This window comes from Grus americana, chromosome 6, assembly GCF_028858705.1.
Source record: "Grus americana isolate bGruAme1 chromosome 6, bGruAme1.mat, whole genome shotgun sequence".
In the NCBI taxonomy this organism is placed as follows: Eukaryota; Metazoa; Chordata; class Aves; order Gruiformes; family Gruidae; genus Grus; species Grus americana.
Window position 1 is genome coordinate 1,604,552 of NC_072857.1, and position 25,812 is coordinate 1,630,363.

Genomic DNA, 25,812 nt, shown 5'->3' on the forward strand with positions numbered 1-25,812 from the left:
GAAGCAGCATCAAGGCGCGAGGAAAGCTCGCTCCTCATTTCACAGTGCTGCACATAAAGACCCATAGCAAAGCGTGGTGTAAGCAGCAGTGATGAATTTACCGTTATGCACCAATATCCTCTGCAAAAGTGCCTGTTAAAAATGCCAACACTGCAGTTAAGCAAACTGTCAAAACACCAGAAGCTATAAAGCAAATGAAATCAATTTATCTTTTCATAGGTATAATTACCTTCCAGTGAACTTTATACCTTGCCGTTGTTTTAGCGTCTTAATTTAGCATCACATCCACATGTGTTATTTTTGAAGAATGCTCAAGTAATTTTACAGAAAATGGAAGAGTTCACCTTTAAACAGCTTATCGCATGGACGGAAACAACTCCATGGATGTAACTGTGTTCTTATTTGGAACAATATCTCACATGCCGATTCTTCGAAAAAACGTTTACCAGGTCTCAAATGAGCTGCAGGAAAGTCAAGTACTTACAGGACAAGTTACAGACAAAATTTTGAACGTCGGGCGCTCGGTCCCCAGCGGCAGAGCTGGCAGGGCAGCAGCTGGAGGCAGGGCGGTGCGGGAGCGCTGCGCCACGAAGACAACCTCAGCTGGAGCACGGGAGTGGTGGGTGTTGGACAACCTTAACTGTGCCCTGATGCCTCCGAGCTCAGGGACTTCCTCCTGAGAGCTGTCCCAGAGACAAAGCACTCCAGCTCAGCTATACCACGCTGTCAAAAGCCTTCCAAAATTAGATGTTTTCTCTGCAAAGCAAATGGAGTGATGACCGGAAAGGATCAGGGACCGGACAAGGGTAGACCCCGCCGCACCACTGGTCATTGCCTGTCACCATCCTTCATCCTCCTTCCCCCTGCCAGCACCTTCCAATGAAAACAGATGGCAAGATACCGCCTGGAAAAGATTATGAAACTGCTTGTCATGACAGACTACTTCTGGGTTATTTTGGTGTTTGAATCTCGCAGCTGATGGCTGGCGTGGCTTAGCTGCTTTGTAGCGCTGCATTTCCCGTGACACTCCGCTCCCACGGCAATTCAAAACCCCGAGGCTGCCAACTCAAGAAAAACACCTTTCCCCTCCCAGAAAGCTCCGCAGAATCCCGCAGCGACACCGGTTTTGCCATAGGACAAACCACAGCTCAAGGCGCAGGAAGAAGCCGTCCCTGGGACCTTGCACGCGCCGTCCCCGTGCAGCCACGTGCCTTCCTGCCCCGCGAGGCACGTCTCCAGCAGTCAGCCCCATCTCCTGAGCCCCTGGGTGCCCTCAAGAAACACTCAGGAACAGCCCAAGAGCTCCCCATCAGCACCCATCACCAACGTGAGCATCTTGGGCATCTCCCCTGCGTTCCCTCACTCCACTTCTCCAACGTCACCCCACAGCTTCGCGGTGCGAGAGCTGGAATTCAGGCGTACCTCTTGTTCCGGTGAGATGCAGAAAGCCTGAAACCCGCCATTTCTCACTACCCCCTGAGAGCACACGTCAGCGTGCACGGTCTTGGGGCTCGGGTTTTATCCACCGTTGCAGAGATGGACACAGCGCTGCTCAGTGAAGCTGGCAGCCAGTCATGTTTCCTTACCTCCCTCTAGACCCCGCCACCGCTGCGGTCAGATACCTCACCAGGTGCCAAACCGTATCAGTGAGTATTGATTACACGCCAAGGCTCGTTATCATGCTTTATTCTATGCTAATAGCACAGATTATTTGTGCTCTGCTGTGTGCCTCCGAGAGCGCACTTGTATATCGTGTTATTCCGGCGGGATAGCTTTGGTATTCTCAGAAACACTCCAAGTATTTCCGTCCTACTCTAATCTTGAACAGGATTTAAAACCAGAAGGAAAGGTGCACTCAATTTTTAAAAATATTCCAGCAAAACAACAGCATGGTCAATGTCCAGTAGCAACAGAAGGCCTTTTCTGGTTTCCCTCCACAAAGAACGGCAACAAAATCCCCATCTCTCTGCCAGCACGGCTGTGGAACCCGGGCACCTGCCGTGGAGCCAGAGCAGCCCGGCGTGACACCGGCCGCCAGACCCTTCCGGACACCCCGCAGCCCCCTCCCAGGCCAGCACCACTACGGACAACCCCACCGGGAGAACACTTCCATGTCACAAACCCTCCCTTCAAACTGGTGATTGTGCCCCGTGCACATCACCAGCACTTGGTTCGGGTTCTGGTTTCGCTGTCTAAAAAAATCCCACGTTGGAGTGTAAGTGAACTACCCCCAGTAAGGCGTAATTTATTTCTAGAGTAAGCGATAACCCCTGCACCACCAGAACCCTACTGCCTGAAAGAGTCTCCTCCAACCTACTTTAAATAAAATCCATGAGTTACTTCAGGAAATCGAAAGCACGAAAATGAACTATATAGTATGGTATTATGAAACGAAGGAAAGACTTGAGCGTTGGAATTCCCTGCCAGAAGAGCATTAATTTAAGCTCGACCGGTTGTGTCCCCACTCTGCCACCGCCACGCGTGGCTCTGGGCTCTGCAGGGGCTGCAGAAGAGCCCGTGTCCGACGGCTCCAGGGAGCACCGTCGCTCTCCGCCCAGAGAAATAACGTGTTATCCCCCAACAGACTCCGCTGCAGCATTTCAGTGCGCGCAGCTTTCAACCCGACTTTCAATAAACCCACTTAGATGGCACCAGATCACGTTTTAAACTGAAATTAATGCAAATGAAAGGTAAATAAAAAAAATAATTGAACTGGAATTTATTTTGCTGAGAGGAAAGTAGAACTGTAACTACATTGTCTTACTGAATTTTACTGTATCAAAATACTGCAAAGCTAACTAGTTTTTATAGCCAGCAGATGATAGATGTGAAAATAGCCTACAAAAATTGTTCTCTGGTGTTTCATTACAGAGTATAAATAGGTTTGCACTTTGTAGGAGCAAAGACCCTTCACTCACACCTTCGGCTATCACTGTTGGTAAAGCTTTGGGTATCGCCTTGAATATCAACTCTTCCTCGGGGGTTTCCAACCCCAAACTCCATTTTAATGCTTTAGAAGTTACTTCAGCAGTCATTTGCTAAACGCTCAAAGTTCCTTTTATGTTTGACGGAGAACACAATGATACAGCGTCGTATTATTAAAAGCAAACAACAAAGCGTAGAGGGGACTATTTCTTTTTCAGAGGATGTCCCTTTGTACTCTCTCCACTTTTTCCAACAAAAACCAAAAGACTTGTAATGGAAATTACAGATCACATAAGGCTTTCTTTGATGGTTTTTTATCATTAACATTATTCCATTTCCAGTGCCATTTTTTATTATTTCATCACTGAATCTTCCTTGCAATTCGCCAAGATAACCTCAAACTTCTCCTACTTGCTAAAATATTTTTCAAAATATTTTTGCAAATATTAACTTTGAATGCCCAAGTCTCTCACTCACATCTGCAATCAAGTAGAGAAGAAACAAGGAAGTAATTTTCCCATGCTTCTGCTTTCACACCGCTCTGGAGCCTCAGTGAAGGGCCAAAATTCTGCAGATCACTGCTCCTGTGCTCTCCTCCACGCACACCCACCTTCTGTCCCAACGAACGGCCGGTCAGCTCGTTTGCTAAATTCACGAGGATTAGCACTGTAGTACAAAGCAAGTCAAGAGCTGTAAGGCAGAGAAAAACTGAACCACGATGCGTAATGCTCTGCCCGCCCATGCTCACTGCTCAGCTGCCTGCAGAAATGAGCTCGCGTTGCTGATCTGGCTGCAGAAGCATCATCTACCCGGCTGCAAGGCTGAGATGGCATTTGCTTGTCTCACTGCCCCTCCTTTGGAAAAACAGAAATAAAAAAGGATAACGACATGGTTTATTCATTAAGGACTCTTGTTTTAGTAAAGAAACTGTGGTTAGTTTGTTTCTGGCTGCTGAATATGATTTTGCAGGCTCTTCTCGCTTCCCAGTTGAATCTGGACAGTCATTCCCACGTTCCCCTTTCAGGCACATACAAAGGCTGAATTTCGTTCCTCGCACCAAGTGGTAGGGCCAACAGCAGCAATCACAGCAACCACCCGTTTCTGAGCCTTGACTTGCCAGGCAAAGGGGCTGGCTCTACACGAAGGAAGCAATTTCACGCTCCAACAGCCTTGCACTATGAAATCAGCAAATTGAGTTACAGCCGCATCACGGGGGGCACTCTGCTGCCAGCGAGGGTCAGGATCCGCCTGCGGGTACACGGGGAGCTGCCCCGGGATGAGCGGCCGAGGGAAAAACAGAACCGATACAAGAGTGGTTTAACAGAAATACGCATCCTTTGTGTTTAAATACCACAGATTTCCCCAAAGCGCACCCTACACGAGGACTAAATACCTACGAGTTTAACCTATCGTTGTTACAGTATTGAGGGTATACCCGGGAAAACTAGGAACGCGCTTATCCTTGCAGTGTGGATAACCTTGGCGTACTTTAAAACTGTGAAACAGCCATATGTTTTTAAAAGATAAAGAAGCCGTGCAAATCAAAATCTTCAATTAAGCACCCTCACCATCCCCATTTTCAAAGGTCTGGGGGAAAGGTGCATGCCAGCTGTCCTGCAGGCTCCCTGGGAAGGAGGTGAGATCCCATCAGGGCTGGCTTCCAAAGCAGCCTGAAAATTCACTACTAGGGAAAAAAAAAAAAGAAAAAAAAGAAAAAAGAAAAAAAAGAAAAAAAAGAAAAAAAAAAAGAGAGAGCAATACGTGCCAAACACCACTGATGTTATCCTTTCTTTTATATGAACTGTTTAAGCATTTACTAGTATTCAAAGTCACTTGAAGCCATAAATAAAGGAAATAAAAATTTCTTCTTTAGATCAATTTTTCTATAAATAAAATCATTTTTTATACTTAGTATAATGTATATACTTTACCGCCTCATATTAACTGCCCTACTCCAAAGCAGACTAGAGACCACATGAAACAGCATGCCAACATGTAGGTAGGTTTATCTGTCTGGAAGTCAAAGTCTTTGGAAGTTCTCTGAATGAAGGACATCCTCAAAGATTCTTGTGCATGAATGTCTACATTCATGCCTGCAAACGTCTACAAGTGCGTGCCAGTACTAAGTATAAAGAACTAACCTGGCACTTACCCAACCGCCAGACGCAATCCCTTCTCCCTACCAGCATTTCTGCTCCTTTGCTACCCCCTCCAGATGTGGAGAAGTTTAATCCATCTCCAGGTTGAGAGCAAGCCACTTCCATTTCAATGAGTTGTACAAGTGTTCCTCTACTGAGCATTCACGTTTTCTTCTCTTCTTACACATGGGTGCTTTGCTGATGGCGTTTGAACCCAACACCATCCCTTTGCACCCGCGGCTGTTCTGCCACACACACACAGGCTTCACTTGGCGCACACGTGTACGTATAGATAATATTCTTACCTACGCCTTGCTCATTCCTAGTTCAGACCACGAATAAGTAACTGCCAATCTGATTGAGTAACGTGAAGAGCAGCATTTCTTGCTGCACAGTAACGGTGTAAAGCAAAGCAAGCTGCCGGTCTGTCCTGAGCGTGGCTCCCGGCAGCGACCCAAAGTCCACCTGTGAAGACAAGGTCCAGCAGGTCTGGAGCAGAGACCAGGGGTTTCCTTGCGCCAGTTAGCCTCTATCAAAGCTACGACAGCAGCACATCCTGAATTTCGGGAGCCACCCTGCGTGTAAGAATCTCGTGGCGGTTGCTATCGCTTTGGCAGTTTGCGGGTTTCACAATTAGAAGTCCGTCGGACGGCAAGGCGGTAAAGGAAGGGCCGTAAGGATTTCCTGAGTTACAGCTGACCTTATGAGGCTTCAGTGGGCATGGCCACAACACGAGCCATGAATAAAACACCTGGTACGTTACTGTGGTTCATCACATTGCCTTCAGAAACACCAGCTACCAAATGGTGAGAAAAGATATTCTAAGCGGAATTTCCCCAAACATACCCAGGTGCTCCACAGCGAGGACACGCTTTGCAAACGCCCACTTACGTTTATCAGGAAACGTGACCAACAAGATCTGCTCTCCCTTCCGGAGCTCAGCTAAGCTGATTTGAATCGAGGCGTACTCTCGAGAGAGGTGCTGCCTGTGCTCCAGCTACCAGTGCTAACAGGGGCCAGCGTGACGCGGCTACAACAGCGCTGAGAGCAAGAACAGAATCAAACCCCGACTTCTACAGGAGAAACAGCAACACATTTTAATTGTTCCTTTTGTTAGATGAGAGTACAGATGAAAGACTCACAAAACCAGTTTAGAAGCCATCTGTTGACTCATGAGCATATTTTTCTCATTGCCAGAGAATTACTTTTCCTTTTTTTTCATCTTAACAGCCTTTAGCTAATTTCTACGTAGGGAATTGGCTTTGATCTCATACAGATTACCTGTATGCACTTTCTCTCCCTACTGGCAGTCACCCTGGGTGGTTTCCCCCCCAACGAGAAAGAATAATTTCTAAACTGTCATTTCAAAGTAATTGCTAGCCAAAACTAATTACTGATTTCTCCCTGAGCTTTCTTGTTCATGGGCGGGTGATAGTTTCTCTAAGCGTAACTGTATATACACAGTCAAATCTTTAAAAATAAATTAGCTTTTAATTATATGAAGCTGTAAGCAGATAAACCTGGCAACAAAGGAACTCGTACGTACTTTAACCACCACAACTGAGAGCTGGGAAAAGAACTAATACAACCCTTTCTGGTGCAAGACAAATGCATTCGATGCGAACATCACAAAATAAAGCAATTTATCCTCGCTTATCAGGGCTAAATTGCACAAAGAACAAACAGTGGTCTCACCAAAAAAAAAAAAAACCAAAACACCTACTCAAAGCTTCCTGCTGCGTTAACACTGAGTTGGAGGCACCAAAGGATTTTCACAGATGTTTCACAACAGAAATTTGCACCAGCAGTGGCTGCCACTTCTACGCTACGTCTTCCAGAGCCTGTTCCCCACCCTGGGACCACACGCCAAGGCTTTTGCTTTGAAGAAGCCAACACAAAACTATGGCACCGAGTTTAAGCTGCGATTGCTATTCAGAAAATCGTAATGAGAGTTTGTTTCTGATCAGAAATGCATGCCCGTAAGCACATATACACACACACAAAGACAACGCAACGGCTAACTTCAACCTATATTTCAATGATAAGAAAATCCAATTATAATGGTTTAGCAATTTGTAGAATAGCACTTGCAACCTCACTCATCCAGAAAAGATTGAAGATGGATTTCTTCCCTTGCCGGAGAAAATACTTGGAAATAAAATTAAACATTTCTATGTTGAATTAAATTGGGTTTAAAGTTTAATCAATAACTACTTCAAATTAGACCTGACACTGATTAAAACCTTCAAGTCGGTCATTGCCAACAGAACTCAGGCAATCGAGGGACATCCTCTGGTACACAACACCAGACGTAAGGGGAAGCAAGTTAAACTGCTGGTCACGTTCATCAGCCGGAACCACAACGTGAACCGAGAGGCGCGGATGCCGTGGGATTCAGCCATACTGTTTCGTTACAGCGACCGGAGGAGGATTCTGTGGTGTCCCAGTGAGAGAACTCATTCCTATGCAAGTCAGAGCAAACGCTCATCGACTTTGGAGGCCGGGGCATCACCTGGGGTCTACTCACACCATCGCTGTTTGGGGAAGGACGAGACGAGAGACAGGCGCCGTATTTCACAAAACTGTAAAGGGAATTTCTCATCAGCCAGAAACCGACCCAGCCTTCCCCATCTTCCGGCAGCTCATAAAATGAAACTTTATTTTTTAGAAATCTAACATTTTTCCTTAAGAAAAAAATCTCCCTCATCTTACAAACACAAGCACTGCGGTTGCAGTGTAAATCCAGAATTAGCTCGCAGTCATCAAACAATGAATCAGAAACAAAAAGTCGGAACAGGTTTCAGGAGCTCTTTCATGTGCTAACGTCAAAAAACCCGAGATTCTCTCACATTTTTCCCCCCCTTCAATATGTGTTTCTTATTCAGCCTCTGATGCCATTTACACCCCCTGCCCCGTTTGCCACAGCACTGCTTTGATCATTTGGAGGTACCAGAGCAGCAACGCTCCCAAACAGCAAGAGCCTGGGCACTCACTGCCGCCGTGGGATACGAGAACCGAGCTGTGGAGGAGAGTGAAAACGACTGACGAACGTCTTTGATCCTTACTCCAAGTTTGCACACTGTCGACTGACTCCCAGAAGTACACGCAAACCCCTGTGTAGACAGCGGCAGCCTTAGCAAAGCAAGAGAAACCTGTACACCCACCTCAAGAGGACGGGATAAAATTGCCCCCGTGCACAAAAAGCACAGCCAGGATCGAGGAGGGAAAAGGAATGAGGAAGGTCAGAACAGGAACAGAATGGGAATGGTTTAATTTTATACATATACGATATGTATTTTCCATACAGTATGTATAAAATAGATTACAATATACATACACACCCCACAACAACGAAAAAGCTACCGTGTTAGCGTACTACTTCCCTTTCACTGCTCTCTTCCCAATGGATTTGCCAAGAAACGGATGGTAGCATAACTGAAGAATGAATTTCTAGAACAACACGTTACAACAAGACTCTTTCTCTTGGGCTGTCTGTTTCTTATCGGAATTCTTACGTCTATTTGTAGACGTTCATTTGTGACATGGACATAATAACACACAAATCTAAATAATTCTAGTAAAGATATAAAGGCAGTGGGAAACCTCACCAGGAGACACCACTTTGCATTTAGGGCTAGACCACAGCTGGAAGTCATAAAACCTGCTCAGCGCAGGACTAGTGGGGAAGCTGAGGTTTTGCTTTCATCGAAGACAGGGTGTGGGAAGTCAAACACATCGCTTTTGGTGTACAGCAGAGACTAGACACCCCTGGGAGCAGGAAGAGGACATCACCGAGAAAAAGGCAATCAGCCACTTTTCCAACGTCTCAACCTTAAACCAGGCCAAGACTGGGAGTCGCTGCATGTGCCAGGGACGCCTCCCGCACGGCTGCTCTGGAGCAGCAGAGCTCAGCACTTTGCCGTCGTCTGGGCTCCCCCGGCCCCAGGGACCCCGCGCAGTCCGGCGGCACAGGGACCCTTAACTGCTCGCGCAGGCAGCCGGAGCGGAGACCGCGATGTAATGGCATGGCGTACGTTCAGAGAAACGCAAAAACACCACTTACAGGCAGCGGAACACGCGATAGATGCAATAAAAAGGTCAAGCCATGCCAAGAGTGAATTAGTCCTGTATAAATGCCCTGCACTCCTTTAATCCTCGGCGTTGCTGCAGAAACAGAGAACAGCTCGGCCGCTTCCCAGCGCACAGTCTGCAAATAACGGGGCGACGCGGAGCTCCCTGGGGCTGATCCCGTCCCTGGGGGCTGCCCCACTGCAGCCACAGCCTGCCCACGTCCCGCTCCCCTTCTGCCATCCCCCCACAATTCGTCACCCTTACCCCAAGCACCTCCCAGCAAAATTTCATCTCTCTGGCCTCCAGTTTGCTGCTGCATTTAGTGCAATACACTGACTGAGTACATTTACACCGTGATAACGTTGATCTTTTCCTCAGCTCGTGATTACTCGTAACACAGCAGTATCCACAGCTACACAGGTTATTACAAATTTCCCACTATGTCCAGCAAGAACATTTGTTTTGGTTTGGTTTTTTTGGGGTTTGTTTTTTTTTTTTTTCCTTCTAATCATCTAATTTTGCCACAGAAAACTTCCTGGCCTCTGAAAGAAAAGCTTCCCTTTATAATGTAAGTTAGACACCCAGTGCAAGTCAGATGCCTTTGTCCCCCATGTCAATAAAAATATGTCTGTCTGTCATACGCTAAATATATTAACCATAAAATCATACTCTTCCTTAATAGCAAAGCATTATAAATTGGCTTTCAGAACAATTTAGTACTCCCTAAAGACAGAATATGTACAGAAAGCATCGGTCTGAAGAGGAAAATGAGAAAAGAAAATTATTGTTTTTCTAAATCCCATAATACTTTCTGTCTTTTCAACAAAGAATATGAAACTTCACCAAGGAAATGCAGTTAGACAGATTTCTCTCAGTATTAAATAGCTCATCTCCCGTTGACTGAGCAAACCCATTAAATTGAGCATTTTACCTGTTTTTCCAACCTCCGCGCTTGCTCACAGGCAAAGGAGAAAGCTCTCCAAGACGGACCGAGGGGCTTTGCACGTGCCCCCCTTGCTCTAGTGGGTGCAACGCACGGGGCTGGTTTCTCCGTGGGCCGCAAAGGCTGCTCGGGAGAGGAGCACTAACGCTGACCTGACCCTTCCCGGGCGGATTCCTGCGAGCTGGGCCAGCTGCCGGGAGCATCGCGGTGGAGAAAACAATTAGGGAACCCCCCGCCCGGCGGTGCCAGCCTCGCACCCTCCTCGCTCCCCGGGACGGCTGCGGGACGCCCCGTGCCCGCTGGAACCACGTCAACGCCGAAGGCGGCTCCGCCAGCTCGTCGCGAGCGCCCTCCCACCCTCGCAAAGGGCAAGCGCCGAAGGACAAAGAAGCGAGGAGCAATGAAGCTTTTCCCACGCTTCCGTTTCGTGAGATAGGTCCTTGCTGGCAACGAGCTGAGGTGGTGCTTTACGGAAACCTGGCATCTCCAAACCACAAACGGTTGTGCTGTGGAGAAGCATCTCCTACAGTGGTGGTGAGCAAGGTCTATCGTTAAAGTAACACTTCTACTTCTATTGAAATAAAGAAATAAAGTTTTCCCTGAAGAAAAAAAAAAAGAAATATTTAAATTATTGCAGGTGGGCATTTCATTACATACTGCAATGTGAACCGATTGCTCTAAATTGACAATCTTTCCGCTGTTCAAAAGAAAAATTGTGCAGGATAACAACATTTGCGATGCAGTAACACTTCTCCTAAGAAAGTTTGCATTAGACGCCAAATCTAGAACCGGTAACCCCTGGCATTTTCATATAGCTTCCTCAGGCAATCATTGCTAATTAGGCCTGCTAATTACCCTCTGGGCAGGGGGTATCTCGCGCCTGGAAGGTGGGGGGAGGCGGGCGCAGCCCGTGCCCGGCGGGGACACTCACCCGTCCAGCCTCACGTCGGGCAAACTGCGGTTCAGGGCGATCAGGTCGCTGGCCATGAGGTTAAACTGGTTGATTTTAAACAGCTCTTTCATCTTCTCCTGGTCGTCCTTCGGAATGAGCACAGCCTTTCCCATCTCTCCAGGTCCTTCTTGGTTTCGGGAAATAACGGCTGTAACGCAAAATGGCAAAAGGCAATTTTTAGTATGTGGGTATCGGTTTGATTCCTCACCAAGAGGGATCTGCAATTTTTTGGTATTCAACAAGCAATGTTGAAAAAAAAAAAAAAACCAAAAAAACAATAAAAACCACATCACAATGCTCCACCATGAGGTTTTATAAATTCAGATCCAGATAGAAATATCTGGCTCCTTTCTAAGAGGATTAAAAAACCCAGATTTGGTCACTTGCAGCTTTTGGTTGCATCACACCAGCAGTAAATGACTCTCAAGAGATTTACACCAGGATTACAGAGCACACCACCAGATTCTCTGTGAGATTCTGCAGACAGAAAAGGTTTGGAAAACACTTCTATAACTCTTGAAAATATATGTATATATGAAAATATACATGTATATTAAACTAATTCTAACCAACTGCTTTTTCTTTTTTAATTTAGTTTTAACTACCAGGCATGTGATAGCATAATCCCATCCCTGTGAGTAAATAAATCAATTCATCTGCAGTAACAAAAAAAAAAAAAATCCATCCTGAAAACAATAGTATCCCAGCCCTGCCAGAGTATCCTTTACATATTATCAGAGAGTAGTTTTGAGAAGTATTTGTACAGCCAATTCTGAATTTTAAGGAAAATCATAGTATCATCTCACACAAGCCCAGAGACAGAACCAAGACACAGACTGCCTTTTCAGGAAATAGTATACGAGAAGAAAGGAAACATCCCACGTATAGAAATAATTACAATCACTACTCCACAGCAAAAGCCCACCAAAACCCACCAGGATCACCGTCGGTTCCTCCTCCGACCTCAACGTGCAGCTAAGCAAAGAGACCAATTTCCCTCCCAGCTGCCTACGACTCAGACGCTGTATCGACCAACGGGACAAGGAACACCGGAATTTTTAACTACTTTTACATTCACGCTTTAAATTAATTAATACTGATGAATTTGTCTTTAGCAATAAGCAGAGCCGATCCCTCCCGTGCCTGCAGCCCCAATGCTCGGGGCGACCCCCAGCTGGGCACTCGGGTGCCACCGCCAACAGTGCCCTCCTGTCTTAACGAAGGCGCCGAGCAGCCTTGGGTTCGTTGGTCTGCCATCCCATTGTTTTCATCTTTAGCTTCAAAATTACTTTGAAATAGTTAATGCTTAGTATCTTGAAAGACTGTCGCTTATGAAGGCTTCTCTACTAGCTGAAGAGCAATTAAATCTTTTCTTTTTGCAACCAAAAAAATAAAATGCTAGAAGAATAAACTCTTTTCTACAAAATGCACAGTGACTTTTTAATGAAAAAAAAAAAAAATTATTTTTCCAAGCAAATCAGACATCAGGGCTCACAAGAACAACCGATCATAAATTTACATAAAAGGCTTTTTAAAAATAAATATTAAAGACGTCGGGCGTAGAAATTTTGTTTCTGCAGTTGCAGTTTATGCTTCGGTTGAGCAAAGCACATTTTACAGTGTTACATGATACACTTTTTATCCTTCCCTTTCGTCAGAACCAGCACCTTCACGCGCTGCAACAGGCAGAAATGATTAGCTTTCGCCGTGATTACATGCCAAGACGTAATTGCTCTCAGACAGATGCTGAAATCCTACACGCGGCGCCTCTGAAGCGCTCCGACGGGATTTCCTAAGCACGGGCTCCGTGGTCAACAGGCGCTGGGGTCAGCATCCTCCTCCCGCGGCTGCACGGGCTGCGGCACCGCACCAGCGCCCAACGCGTGCTGGAGATGCGGGCAGAAACCCGTCTGCCCCTCTCAGCTGGCTTTGGGAAAGGGGCGACTGACAGGCGGAATTTTCTCTTAGAGCATACATCTCAGTCGAAAGCATTCAGAAACCCCACCGGAAAGGCATGAGGAGGAGGTAGCCGTGCTGTGCTTGTAGCTGCCTCTCGGCGCAACGTGCGCCCACGGAACTCCTCGGGAACCTGCACTGCATGCGTACACACACAATTATCCGTTATATATGCTATTAAATTCCTCTCGGAACATTTCATAAGGTATATTTATGTAACGCGTAATATGAACATAAAATATTTGGGATTAATGGCTAGTAATTAAACTCTGCTATATCATCACTTTCCAGAGAGACATGGAGACTCCTCCAAGACTGCAATTTGAAAAGCTAGTCCCTCCAGCTGCAAATTTGGTTTATGGGAATAAATTCTGCCTCTTTTTTGCTGGGAGAGGCAGAGGGCACAAATTTATCTAAAGAGCAGCAGGGAGCAGGAAGAAAAAGAGTCAGCATGAACCAGGGCGGAAGCACAGAAAGAAACCTGGCCGATGGCTTGCTCCCCGAGGAACGCAGCGTAAATGGAAAGGAAGGAGTTCCTCAGAAAAGGGATGAATGTCTCTGAGCAGGAAAAGGAGCGAGGAGAAGGTGAAGGAAGCTTGTCCTTGCGGTATCCTTCAGTCTGACCATCTTTTAGAAGAGGAATTCTTTGTGTTTCCGCCTCCAAAGCTGTATTTAAGGGTCCCTACTAGCTCTGAGGACAAGAAGAATTTAGCAACCCATTATTAGCACAGTCGTTATTACGACAGTAAATCTGCACATGCCTCTCCTTGTAGTAAGCCGGATGTCCAAAACGCATCTCCCTAAAACGCGTGGAATACTGACAGCGAAGGGTTTCGTACTCGAAGCCCAGCTCTTGGGAAGGCAGCTGCAGAGGATGCTACACCTCAGTGTAAACTCCCTGCCAATGCATTACAAGTCCCAGCTCCGCGGCAGCGCACCGTCACAGGGACTCGGATTAAACTCACCCTGAAAACTTCTGTTTATTCTGCTTGAAAGCATGAGTTATCTATTCCTTCATCTGAAAAACTAATTTCGTGACAAGATTCTATGTTCTTCTATTGTTTACTAAGGCCCATCAAGATAGAACTTCCAAGAGATTTTCCTGTCCCAAAGTTTATTATAAAACTCATCAGAAATTTCCTAAGCAGCCTTTCCACTCTCACGGTTTTATTCAAAGCAAAGTATTATCAGATTACATTTCAATCACAGCTTACGCATATCTCTGACGGAGAGACCTATTTAATTCTGCCACGGTTAAAATGCAGCAACCTCAGCCGATTAAATCTTTAGAGAAGACGCACACGGTTTATGAATTACCAACCACATACACACCAGCATCTTCAGAGGCGTAACTGCAGCCGTACCCAGGAACATCTCTTCTTGCGTTCTCTCTCCCATATTTGAATAAACAAGATTTGAGCCCCGAGACTCTCTAAGAAACAGTTCTCGGCTGCCTCACACCCAGCAGACGCAAAGCACACAACGATCCAACCAGATCCAAGTTAGGAAAAATAACACTTTCCATTTTCCAGACAATATGTAAAATATTAAAATAAGAACCAAGTACACGTCACAATACCGGAGATGGCAGGAACATTTAGCAAATGAAGATTCTTTTGCAAATACTCCATGTGACCAAACTTTTCACAGAAAATTGAATTTTTGCTAGCACTGACTAGATCTGAGAATCTAAAGATGATGTCAAAAGTTTTCTAACACCAGGTATGTCACCAAAGTTGGCTTTCTAAATGCACAAAGCCACTATAAATATTGCTACTGAACGATCTGTTATTTATCCAAACCAAACCAAACAATTTTTATTGTTTTTCCAAATATTGATGTTGTCTTTTCACCAACTGTTTATGTTCTGCTTCACCCTCTCTCTCGGAAGCACAGCACACTTCAGTAGGACAGCATGCTACTTCACACTGATCAGAATATTTTATGAAATACCAAATTTGTACTCAAGTTTCCATACCAAAATCTTTATGTAAAACACATATATACATGCACACTCTTCAATCAGAGAACATAAACATAACACAGAATCCCCCCATCTAGAGGGTAAAAACCAACAACAACAAATCTGGGGTTTAAGTATTCAGAACGTATGAACGGAAAGAGGCACCAATCAGTGAATGCACGCTGCTGATTACGAATTATCCACCTGCACTGGTGTTGATGAGCTAAACTGAGCATAGCAGGCCATCTTCCTTCTTCAAAAATATCACGTAGAATTTACTGTCAAAACCACCTTTTCTACATAGCTTTGATACTGCTTTTCCATAGCATGGTGAAGGTCATTGGCTTTGAATGACTCGGAGCGAGTAACTCCATCCCTCCGCAGCGGCAACGGCAAGTCCAGTCTCACAAACAGGGGCTGCCCAGATGTTCCTAAAAATCACACAAATCGTCCAACTAGGAAAGGTCTAAGATTTTCCAATCCTTGTTGCCTCCAGGTTTTTTCCCTGATGGAAGGCGGCGATTCACCCCAAAGCTGTGCATCCCCGTCAGGAGCATCCCTTCCAAACCCACCGTAAAAGCCAGTGCTGGCACGGTTCGAAGGACTTAGACTCACCTCCGGGCTCCTATTTTAACAAACTTGCAACGGAGACCCGAGGGGGGATGCAGGGATAGCCACGATCCTTGAAGCCAGTGTGGAAGAAGCTCTATACAAACGTTACCTGGCTGGCTATCAAGGAGCTTATTAGCTTGTTAGCTTATTAGCATGTCTGATCCATAAATAGTTTGGGAGTGCTTCTGCTGCTTGTAAGTTGAAAGTTTTAGTGAATACTAAAAAAAGCTAAACAAAAAGGAAACAAAAACCACTGACTCATCTGTTATTTGCTTTTTCTTTGTGTAAAAAAAACCCAAAGCCAACCCACCTCACTCCTTATCAGGCTTTCCTCTAGCTGGTACACTTGTACAATACTTCGACATCACACGTCACTCCGCTATTTCTGCCTCCCTCGGTGATCTGGCCTTGCTGATGCGTCTCCGTGGGCTTGTGCTGGTCTTTCACACCGTCCCTGGTAATTTGATCAAGTTTTTATTTACTGTACGATACCTTCCTGAGCTTCAGGGACACAGGTGCTGGCAATTGTGTCTCATGCTGTTCCTCACCTCGTTCCTAAGCGCCCGGGCAGGTTTTGACCACGCGTACAGCAAAAGCCTCCGGAACTCGTTTGCGTTTGACTTGCTTTACATGAAATCTTACCCAAAAAGCGCTGTTTGAGGCGTTCACCCACCAGCACATCTCAGCTCCTCGGTGATCCCTCGGGCAGTGTGGGAGGACCCACAAACTGAGAGCCCAGTAATCTGCTGGCAAAGGGCACGAGGAGAGCCCCTCCTGCCAGCGACGGTCCCCGAGGCATTCTGGCACTAACAGCCTGTACAACGTAAATACGATTCTTTCGAGTTTAGGAATCCTGAAATCAGGGAATCGGCCCCTTCCCAGAAGGAAGAAGGGCCCCTCCGTGTGTCCATGGCGGGGGGATGCTGGGGATAAGGGGGTACCAGACAGACAGCAGCGTGGGCGGCACGTGGATTCGGGGAGCTGGGGAGCATCCCCACCCCCAGCACGGGCACCTGGACACAGACCTCCAACACCTGGCTCAAAACCAGCCCCAGTGAGAGAGGGGACGTATGAAAAACCCACGAGGATTTACAGGCTGAAGCAACTGGGAAAGTGACTTTTGTATACCAGATCAATTCACTTTTATGAAAACTTAATTACAATACTGTATTTTGATTCATACTCAAGATTTCCAGCTTGCCTGGATTTTTTTTTTCCTTGACCATATTGCCCTTCGCAGAGTGAAGTGAGTCTCAGTCCGTCGTTAACAGCTTTTTGCCGGCTCTGTAAACATGAACGTTTCGTAAGGTATCTCTGACACAGCCCTAAATATGTTTTAGTGAGTTTACAAATAATGTCTTAATCCTCAGCAGCCATCACAGCTCATTAAGTATCTTTCCTGTACACTAGTTACATGAGATGATGCTAAGCCAAAACAATTATTTTTTAGATATCTGCAATACTTAAGGGAATACTCCGTTACCGGGGAAAGATGAAGAAACTGAAATACTCCAAAACTGCCAAGGTCAGGTTTGTCACGGCCCTGTCCTTCCCCAGAGATACCTCGGCTGAGGAGCAGGGAGCAGAACCAACACCTGGAGGAGCCGCTGAGGTCTGGTGCTCTCCACACGGCATTTCCTCGGTGCTCCCTTGACAAAGCACGCGATGGCTTGTGCTTTAGCAGAGATGCTCTGTCACGTGTGCCTTGAAGGCAGAAATGGTTCCAGTAACGTGATTTTTTTTTAAAGAAGCTCCTTAGAGTCACAGCTCGAGTAATTTGGGTACCAACATCAGGAAAGCTTTTGGCTTTCAGCACGGATGAGTCGGGGCAACACGGACTGCGGATCTGAAAGACGCCCGTCCATCCCGACACATGGGGACGAGCTTGAGAGGCACACAAGGGTCCAGCAACAAGGCAGGACAAAAATGCTGTCATGCACATATGTAATCACCTCCATGCACATGCATGTGTTTATACACATATGTACAGACACACATCCAAAACGGCAAACAAAGCCAAGAGCAGGACGGCTGCATGCAGCTGCCATCACCTCCGTCCCACTGCTGCTGCAGCGACACACACACCTCGCTTCTGCTGTCCTCACACGTTGCGTTAGCTCAATCTTCTGATGTTAAGAATTCACACTGTGGAAACCTTAACAAAATAGAGACCTAGGTTCCTCTTCTCCTCTGTAAATCACGTTGATAAATGAACTCGAAATTGCAGTCTACTTGTCATTGCGTAAATGTAAGATGAAAGAAAGAGAGAAAGAAGAATAGGGATGGAAGCGGATCTCAGAAGGTCACCTAAGCTTCCCACACACCACAGGACACAGTTAACTGGACTTAAAACACCCACAGCATAAGTTGGTTGTTGTATTTTGTTTTTTTTTTTTTTTTAAATTATTTGGTTTGAAGCCTCTGAAGAGAGAGTTTTTACAACCTTTCAAGGAAACCTAGATGAAACGCAAGCAACAATGTTAGTGAACTATACTTGTACCTTGACACACCTGAGGAAATCCAAGAGTTTTCATGAGCTAAACACATACAAACTGGAGAAGTGATGCTCTTTAAGATATTCACGGGTTGAGCAGAGGTGGATGAAGTCCGAGGTGTGTGTGGGGAACTGAGCAAAGATCTCAGCTAAAGCTGGAGAACCAAAGCCACGGAGGAGGTCAGGCTTCTCCTGGCCAAAGCCAAAGGCTGTGCTCACGATTCAGCACACAAATTAAGAAAAACTTGTCAAGTAATTCACAACAGAAGTAGAAATAACATAGGAATAAACAGTATCAACAGCAGAACTGATTAGATGAAGTGTCTTCAGTCCTCTTCCAGTTATCAACATTATAATTTGGTAAACCCAAACCAAAACCCTTTCTTTGGTTTGTGCCCATCTAGGAAAAGCTTCCAATAAATCACGAGACGACAAATGCTTTCCTAGACCAGGACAAAGGTCTGTCTGGCTTAGTATGCTGCCTCAGAGCAACTAGTAGAACGTGGCAGAAAAGACGAGCCACAGGCTTTAACATAATTCTTCCAGAGGTTTCCCTTTGCCGAGGCGGGGGCCGTTCCACGGATCACCATCAGCACGCAAACTCCCTTTTTAAATCCGTTTCTCTTTTTGACAAGGAGCTGCATGACTTACCTGAGCACTGTTGGCAAGCCAAAAGCGTCCCTTTATTTGCTTTGGATTTGCCAGCTCACATTTTCATTGGCTTTTACCCTGGGAGACACGGTGAATCCCCAATCAACCTCCTCTGCCTATTTACGCCTTCACAAATGCTCGGTTTATCCTTCTTTCCTTACCGCTTTTCCAAGCGGTAGAATTATTTAATTTAGTCTCTCTCCACAGAGACGTCAAACGGTACCTGAAATCATCCTTGCCTGCCTGTCTGAACCACTGGCTTCACTCAATGAAATCAGTGCGCAAAAAAAAAAAGCTTTTGTCCTTCAAGGGCATAAATTCATATGCTTTCAGCAAAGCAAACGAGGCTGCTTTAATTTGCAGCAGAACACTACTTCTGTGATTATCTTTGAAGATCTTGAAACCAAAGCAATCTACAACTCTCTGCAGACTTCTACACCCTGGCACACTTGTGTAATTTCCAAAGGAGCTGTATACACTTAACGCTTTTTGGAGGAGGCATCTGTATGCGCCTCACGCTGCTTCAGTTAACTCTATTTAACAGTTGCAACTAAGAAGGAGCAGTGATTCAGCAGTTTTGCTTGTTATCTTACTGAAGCGGATTTCAAATATTTTTGAAGTGTGCTTTTTTAAAAAAAAAAATAAAATACGTCTATCAAAAATAGCTTTACCTCCAAGCACAAGAATTAACAGCTCATCTCTTCAATGACCATCTTGGTGCACGCTGGGATAATGGAACTGACATGAAGCATGCCCACAAAGGATAAAAATGCTATTTTTCCAGCATTCTGCCTGCAGACATTTTTCATCATCTGTCAGCGGAGATAGGCCTCCTTTGGAAATGAAAACAACCCCCTCACAAGGGCTTATTAGAAGTGCTGAGGTCTGTGGCAGAGCGGATAATAAAAAGCACAAAATTCAAGATAAAGAAGGTGGAGGGGGGAAAAGCAGAGCCCAACAGATTTCAAAGCATTCAATTTATTTAACAACCCAGCCACGGCACTGCGCAGGGACTGTTGCACAAATGCGCCTGGCAACACTCGGAAGATGTACGGACTCATCACCTGTGCTTTTTTTCGGTTGTTCTTCCACCCCAAATGTTCACCTTCCTTGCTTAGACTTCAACTGCAACGCCTGCACTTTGCCTTCGAGTAACAGACAATGCCGCAAAGGCGACGACGCTGCTGCGGGGCAGCGGGGTCCATCCCCCCAGGGCTGGGTCCCCCCTGCACACCCACCTACACCCCAAAAACCTGCTGGTCTCTTTGGTGTCCCTGCACGCAGAAAGACAGGGAACAGCAGCTAAAGGGGTGTAAGGCACGTGCAATTACCATCTGCCCGATACGGAAAGCCTTCTCAGACATCCCTGTACACAGAATAAATACGTAGAAGATCATTTACCAATAAGCTATTCACATTTTATCTCAATAAATGATAACCTGTCGCTACTCGTGATGAAAAATTAATTTCACAGATGAACTTTTGATCGAGACGGGAATACATAAATTAAAAAGGCAGCAGCGTAACGGGGACTCGGGCAGCAGGCAGGGCTGGCTCCTGCCTCTCCCGCTGCCCAGCCGCTGCCTCCAGCAGCGCAGGCGCCCAGACGCAGCTTATGCATTATGCAGCTCCTCATTATCACTGATTTATATTTTCCTACAACACTAATACGAGGCATAAAATCAATCGTTCTTGTCTCATTCTTGGAGGAACGTTACGCAGACCCGCGGACGGGTCTCTGGGACGCTGGGCGCTATCTCCAGCTGCGCACGGCAGCTGAAAAGGCAGAGCCCTCACGCAGGGGGGTGCACCCCGAGCTCAGCCCCGCTCCGCTGCCCGGGCACCCACCGGGGATGAAATGTGACTGCAAGTGTCTCCTCCCTCCGGCGAGGAGGTGCCGTGGCTCCGTTATGTGCAGTTTGACACCATTTTGCAAATTCTAGGAGCTTTCTACTCCCCCAGCCTGCCGGCCCCGGCCACCAGCACTAGGGCAAACCAGGAGCCCGGCCGCAGGCCACACCACGCTGCATTTTCACACGGAGCGGGCCCTGCAGCCGCAGCGTGCCTATCCGAGGGCTCAGGGACGCCTGTCCACACACCGCAACCTGTGGTAATCCCAGCCACGGAGGCGGCTGCCACTCACGATGAAAAGTGGCGGCAGATGCCGAAGTGCAGCCTACAGACCCCACGGCGTCCAGGGGCTCCCCACGGCGTCCAGGGGCTCCCCACGGCGTCCCCCCCTGCATCTCACTGGAGGTGTCCCTCACACCAACAACCCCATCGCTTTAAAAACAACAGCAGTGTGTACGTCCCTATCAGATCTATCTACACACGGTTCACAACCTTATTTTCTAAATAACACAATCTTATTTTCCAAACAACAATGATTTGTTATTACTGAAACTACTGTTGGTGCAGTTCCACACAGGAGAATTGCAGGTTTTCAACTCTTAACTCGTCCCGAATGTGACAGAGCATTAGCTTTTGGGTTTTTTGTTTCTCTTCTTAACAAAAAGTTGTCATACAGTATTGAATAACTTCCTGGGGGTTTCTCCTACTGGCAAATGACGTTCGGGGGTAAAAGACCACCTCAGCAGCTGCTCAAGGCCCCGAAATGCTGCTCGGGGTCTTTTCATTTGTGCTTTCCATAAGGCAGCTGGCAGGTAACAACTCCATCTCTCCAATGGTTTTGCTTGAGCCGCCGGCTCGTAGCTGTGCGGTCTGCGCCGGAGCCCTGCAGCGACGGGGATGCACAGCACCATCCAGCTGGGACCCAGGGAAAGCCATCAGACCTTCGCTCTGACGTCAGACAGAAAAGCACGCTGAAGCTAAGGAACAGTCCCGCTCCGTCACCCAAAGCACGCGTCCAGTTTCAGTGACCGGGAGTAGTGCGACGCGGTGGGATACGTCATAACCTCCATCACTGCTATTTTATATTTCTGCGTGCATCACGATCTGAATCACGGCACCCTTTGGCAGCCTGCTACACAGAAGGCTGCGGTTTTGGGGGGGGTTTGGTTGCTTGGTTTGGTTTTTAAACCCGAATCTTGAAAAGCAATTCTCTCACGGTTGCATCTCTATAGTGGATATAAGAATCTCAATATAAACCTGATATTTATGCCGTAAACTCCGTACAAAATCCAATAAACTAAGGGATCAATTCGCAGCCCTTTGCCATTTACATGATGTATCTCTGCTGCTCAGAACTACGCACAGACTTATCTTAATCCAGAACATAAAGAATTCTAATTTTAATTATATGGTAACAATAAATCCTGTAAAGTTGTCATAAACATCATTAAATAGATCATTTACTTCATAGTATTTCTCAACATAAGAGTTCCATGATTCCGAAGGAAAAAAAAAATGTTGCTTTCCAATGCTAAAAACATCAGAACTCATTGTAACTTCTGCCATACATTTTTTTAGGGTTTTTGCTACACATGCTGTGTAGAGACACAACAGCCTACACTGACTCTGCTACTGATAGCCTCAAGGCAGAATGCCTGAAGAGGTACAAGGAGGTCTGGAGTGAGAGAAAAAAACTGAACATCAGATTTTTAAAAAAAAATACCATTTAGGATGGATGTGAAGTCTACTTACGGATACTGGCTGACCATTTTTAAGAGAGGAGATCTGAAGGGAGGCATCTTCTCACCAAAAAATACATCCACTCCTGAACATTCTTCATAAATTCCTGAGAACCGACCCCGCAGTTCGACGCTGCAATCTAAAGTTAAAAGGTCTCCACAGTTCCCAGCCTGGTTTAATATACTGCAGGAAGAGCTACTGCTAGATTCTGCTAAAAGTACAAAGTCTCATTAAATCCCCTACTAGCTCAATGCAGTTCAGAAACATAACTGCTCTTTTCAGCAAACCAGCTGGACTAGAAAGGTAGGAAGTCATTGAGCTGAGCACTCAAACTGTTTTCAAGAGGATAAAACTAATTATCCACCCTAGCCCATTCCCTTCCAAATATCTAATCAGTTACTAAACAGTATCTTCACAAATGTGACAATGAAAGGCTCATATCTTTTTTTAAAAATATATAGCATCTCTGGGTATTGATTGCTTTAATTTCCCATGATAATGAACTTCAAGGCAAAGTAGAGAACGAAGCAACGTGAAAGCCTGGATATTAGGTGCTCACCAGACTTCAGCAGGCTGAGCCAAGGTGTGGGGAAACCTTAGCCTCTGTAAAATCGCAATAGTTATGTTATGAGCCCTGAAAGAAGAAACTCTAAATACATTACTCCCAAACACGTTCTCCACTGGCTTCGCTGTACTCCAGTTTCATGAGCAAAAGGAGCAGAAGTTGTCTCCGAGCAGGAATGAGAGGGAGTAACGTCCCTGACTGCAGGACTACAGCAATTAAAGCTGGATGAGAGGAACTGATTCTGAAGCATGACTTTAACCACTTTTGAGGCATCCCATGCAAAAGGTGCTAACCACAAAGTTAGAGAAAAAGGACACACTGAAATGCCACGTGAAAAATATCAGAACTGCAGACCTGTGGTAACACACATACACACACAGCATACACACACACCCCCCATACATAATATGGGTGTATTGTGCCCAGCATATAAAGAGAAAGTTAAAACATAAAACATGCAACTCTAAGGGCCAGGGGCCCTAAGAATAAGTCATATCGTAATTGCAATTTAGGAGAAAATCACTTTAACGGGGGTACACGGAGAACTTGTGTGAATTGTCTTTCGTAAAGCAAACAATCCTCCCTTTAAAAATCTCTAAAAGAAGACCAGAAGTGTGCTGGGTAATGCCAGAAGTAGTTTGTAAAATATTAAAAGGCATTTTATACATATGAATGTGTAATTTAAGTTTCATAAAACATTTTAGATTTACTACGTCCAAATAATTTTTTCTATTTTGTTTTTTTTTTTTTTTTTAAGGTGGCATCTGCTTTAGAATTGAAACCAGAAATGTTTTGCTCTTCCAGTTAATAAGAAAAGGCCATGGACTACGACAAGCCACCCGATGCTCTGCTGCCCCGCACCGAGTGCTGCTCACCAGCATGGTACCCACTCGAGGACAGAGCCAAAAGTGTTTCCTGCGCAAAACTAACCATTCTTCCAAGAAACTGCGTCCTACGTGCAAACACCGGATGGTTTAATTAAAGCTCTTCATGCATTTTTAATTGCTGAAACAGATTAAAGAACAAAAGAGCCTGTTTATAAAAGACAAATTCAGCCAGGTTGATCGCACGTATACGGGATACCAGGGATGATCAATACAGCACTGTATTTTTATGAAGAGCTCGCTATCTAATAAACCGTACTTCATGGGCACATTCTCTTTAGATAAATCAAGAGCTGTTAGAAGAAAATAATTGCATAAAACCATTTTAAAAGTAATTTGTCATTAACAATGCACTTCTCTTAAATTTGCCTACAGTTTATATTGAAAGCTTAGTTTTCTCTGGAATATAATCCTTCCCAAAAGATGTTCCTGGAGGAGAAAATAGTATAACTAAAGACATGGCTGTAAATGTACTGAGGTTCCTTGTTCAACTGCAGACACTGAGCGAGAAGCTTGGCTTGAGTAATGAAAGTCAGAAGAACTGTAAGAGAAACGGCTCCAATGGAATTGGGACAATATCACAGCTAATGGCTTCCAGCTTGCAACATATTTCAATGGAAAACCAGAACTGTAAAATGAAAAAAAACCAAATTGTGTAATTAAATTAGGCAGTACTTGTCCTGTCACTATTTCCCAGCTGAACCTACATGAAATTTTGTTGAGAACCATTTTCTTTTCTATCCTGAGAAGAGACACTTTCTGCCAATTCCTGCCACGTATTAATTGTTCTTGCAGAATCTGCACTAAATCTGCACAACAAAGTCGGGAAATTCATTACACTAAGTAATTGCTAGGATGAATGCACTCGCATTAAAACCATGATCATTCTAAAATTAGCTTGCATTTTACCACCTCTTCCTTCGCTGGAAGAGCAAAGTAGCATCAGGACATCACTGCGAGTCAGGAACATTGTAGTTTTTCATTTAAATTAATCCCTGAGCAGTCCATCTCCTGCCAGTGAGGCTGGCAGCACAGCCCCCAGGCCAGCAGGAAAGGCAGGAAAAAAAAAAAGGAAATTTGCAGCGCAAGAGCAGACTTACCTAATTGCTCTCGCCATTATTTATTCCCCTTTTTATTGCAATACATCAACTGCCCTGCTTTAAACATGCCCGTGGATTCTGCTCGATGCAGAGATTTCACACCACAATGGTGGGTGACGTGCCAGCGCAGCGCGGGCATGCCACCACGTTGGGTTTCATCTCCCATGGCCAGGCTGGAAACATCTCCTCCTGTAAAGATGGGGCAGGAGACACTATTCACATGAGTTTCAGGCATAGGGGGAAAAAGAAATTAATAAAAATCAAGTCCTAAATTCTACCAGGGTTTGCACCAAACTCATCTCTCCCTGCAGAGGAGTGATCCCACGTGGGCAAGCAGCTCAAGAGGACAATGGAGCAGGACATAGGGAGAAACACTTCTCATCCTACACCTCAGAGAAACACCTGGACTTGAGAGGTCCGGACACACAGGAGCAAGGTGTTTGGACTCCCCGTAGCACTTCAACTGCACGAAAATATTAGTACAGGTAACACCGTCATCACTTATTTAGATGCAGGAGACAGAAGAACTCGCTGCGAGCTTAGCAAGTGCCCGTTGCTACTTCAGCATAACTGCCCGCTGTACAAAGCTATCCTTTGCTTCTCATTTATTTCTAAAATATAGATGAGAAGAATTTAAAGTTTAGCATTAGCCACAAAAATGGCCAGACAGCAGACATGGAAAATATGCCTGCTCTGGGCTCTTGCCTAAGTTTAACAGGTGATGAATTTCAGGAAGACAAATCCTCCTTTCTCAAGCTCTAGAACCTCCCTCACTGTGATATTAGATGAGCATCATCTTTTTTAAAAAGGTACTTTTCCTATATTTATGACAAAACATCTTCCAGTGCTCTACTGAAACAAGTTAAGCATGACATTATGCCTTACACTTGCACACACTTTCTGTGCCCAACTGTAATAAAGATTAACATTTCGGAATAGAGTAACATGGACCACTCTCTCCTGAGGC

At 45.6% G+C, this 25,812-nt stretch overlaps 1 protein-coding gene across 1 annotated transcript in view; it reads right to left on the reverse strand.

The window, feature by feature from the left end:
- Positions 1 to 25,812, reverse strand: part of GALNT13 (polypeptide N-acetylgalactosaminyltransferase 13) — a 136,209-nt gene that overhangs the window by 74,661 nt on the left and 35,736 nt on the right. Inside the window, exon 4 of the mRNA XM_054829171.1 lies at positions 11,009 to 11,177. Coding sequence (XP_054685146.1) covers positions 11,009 to 11,177 — 169 coding nt within the window. The remainder of the gene's footprint in view (positions 1 to 11,008; positions 11,178 to 25,812) is intronic.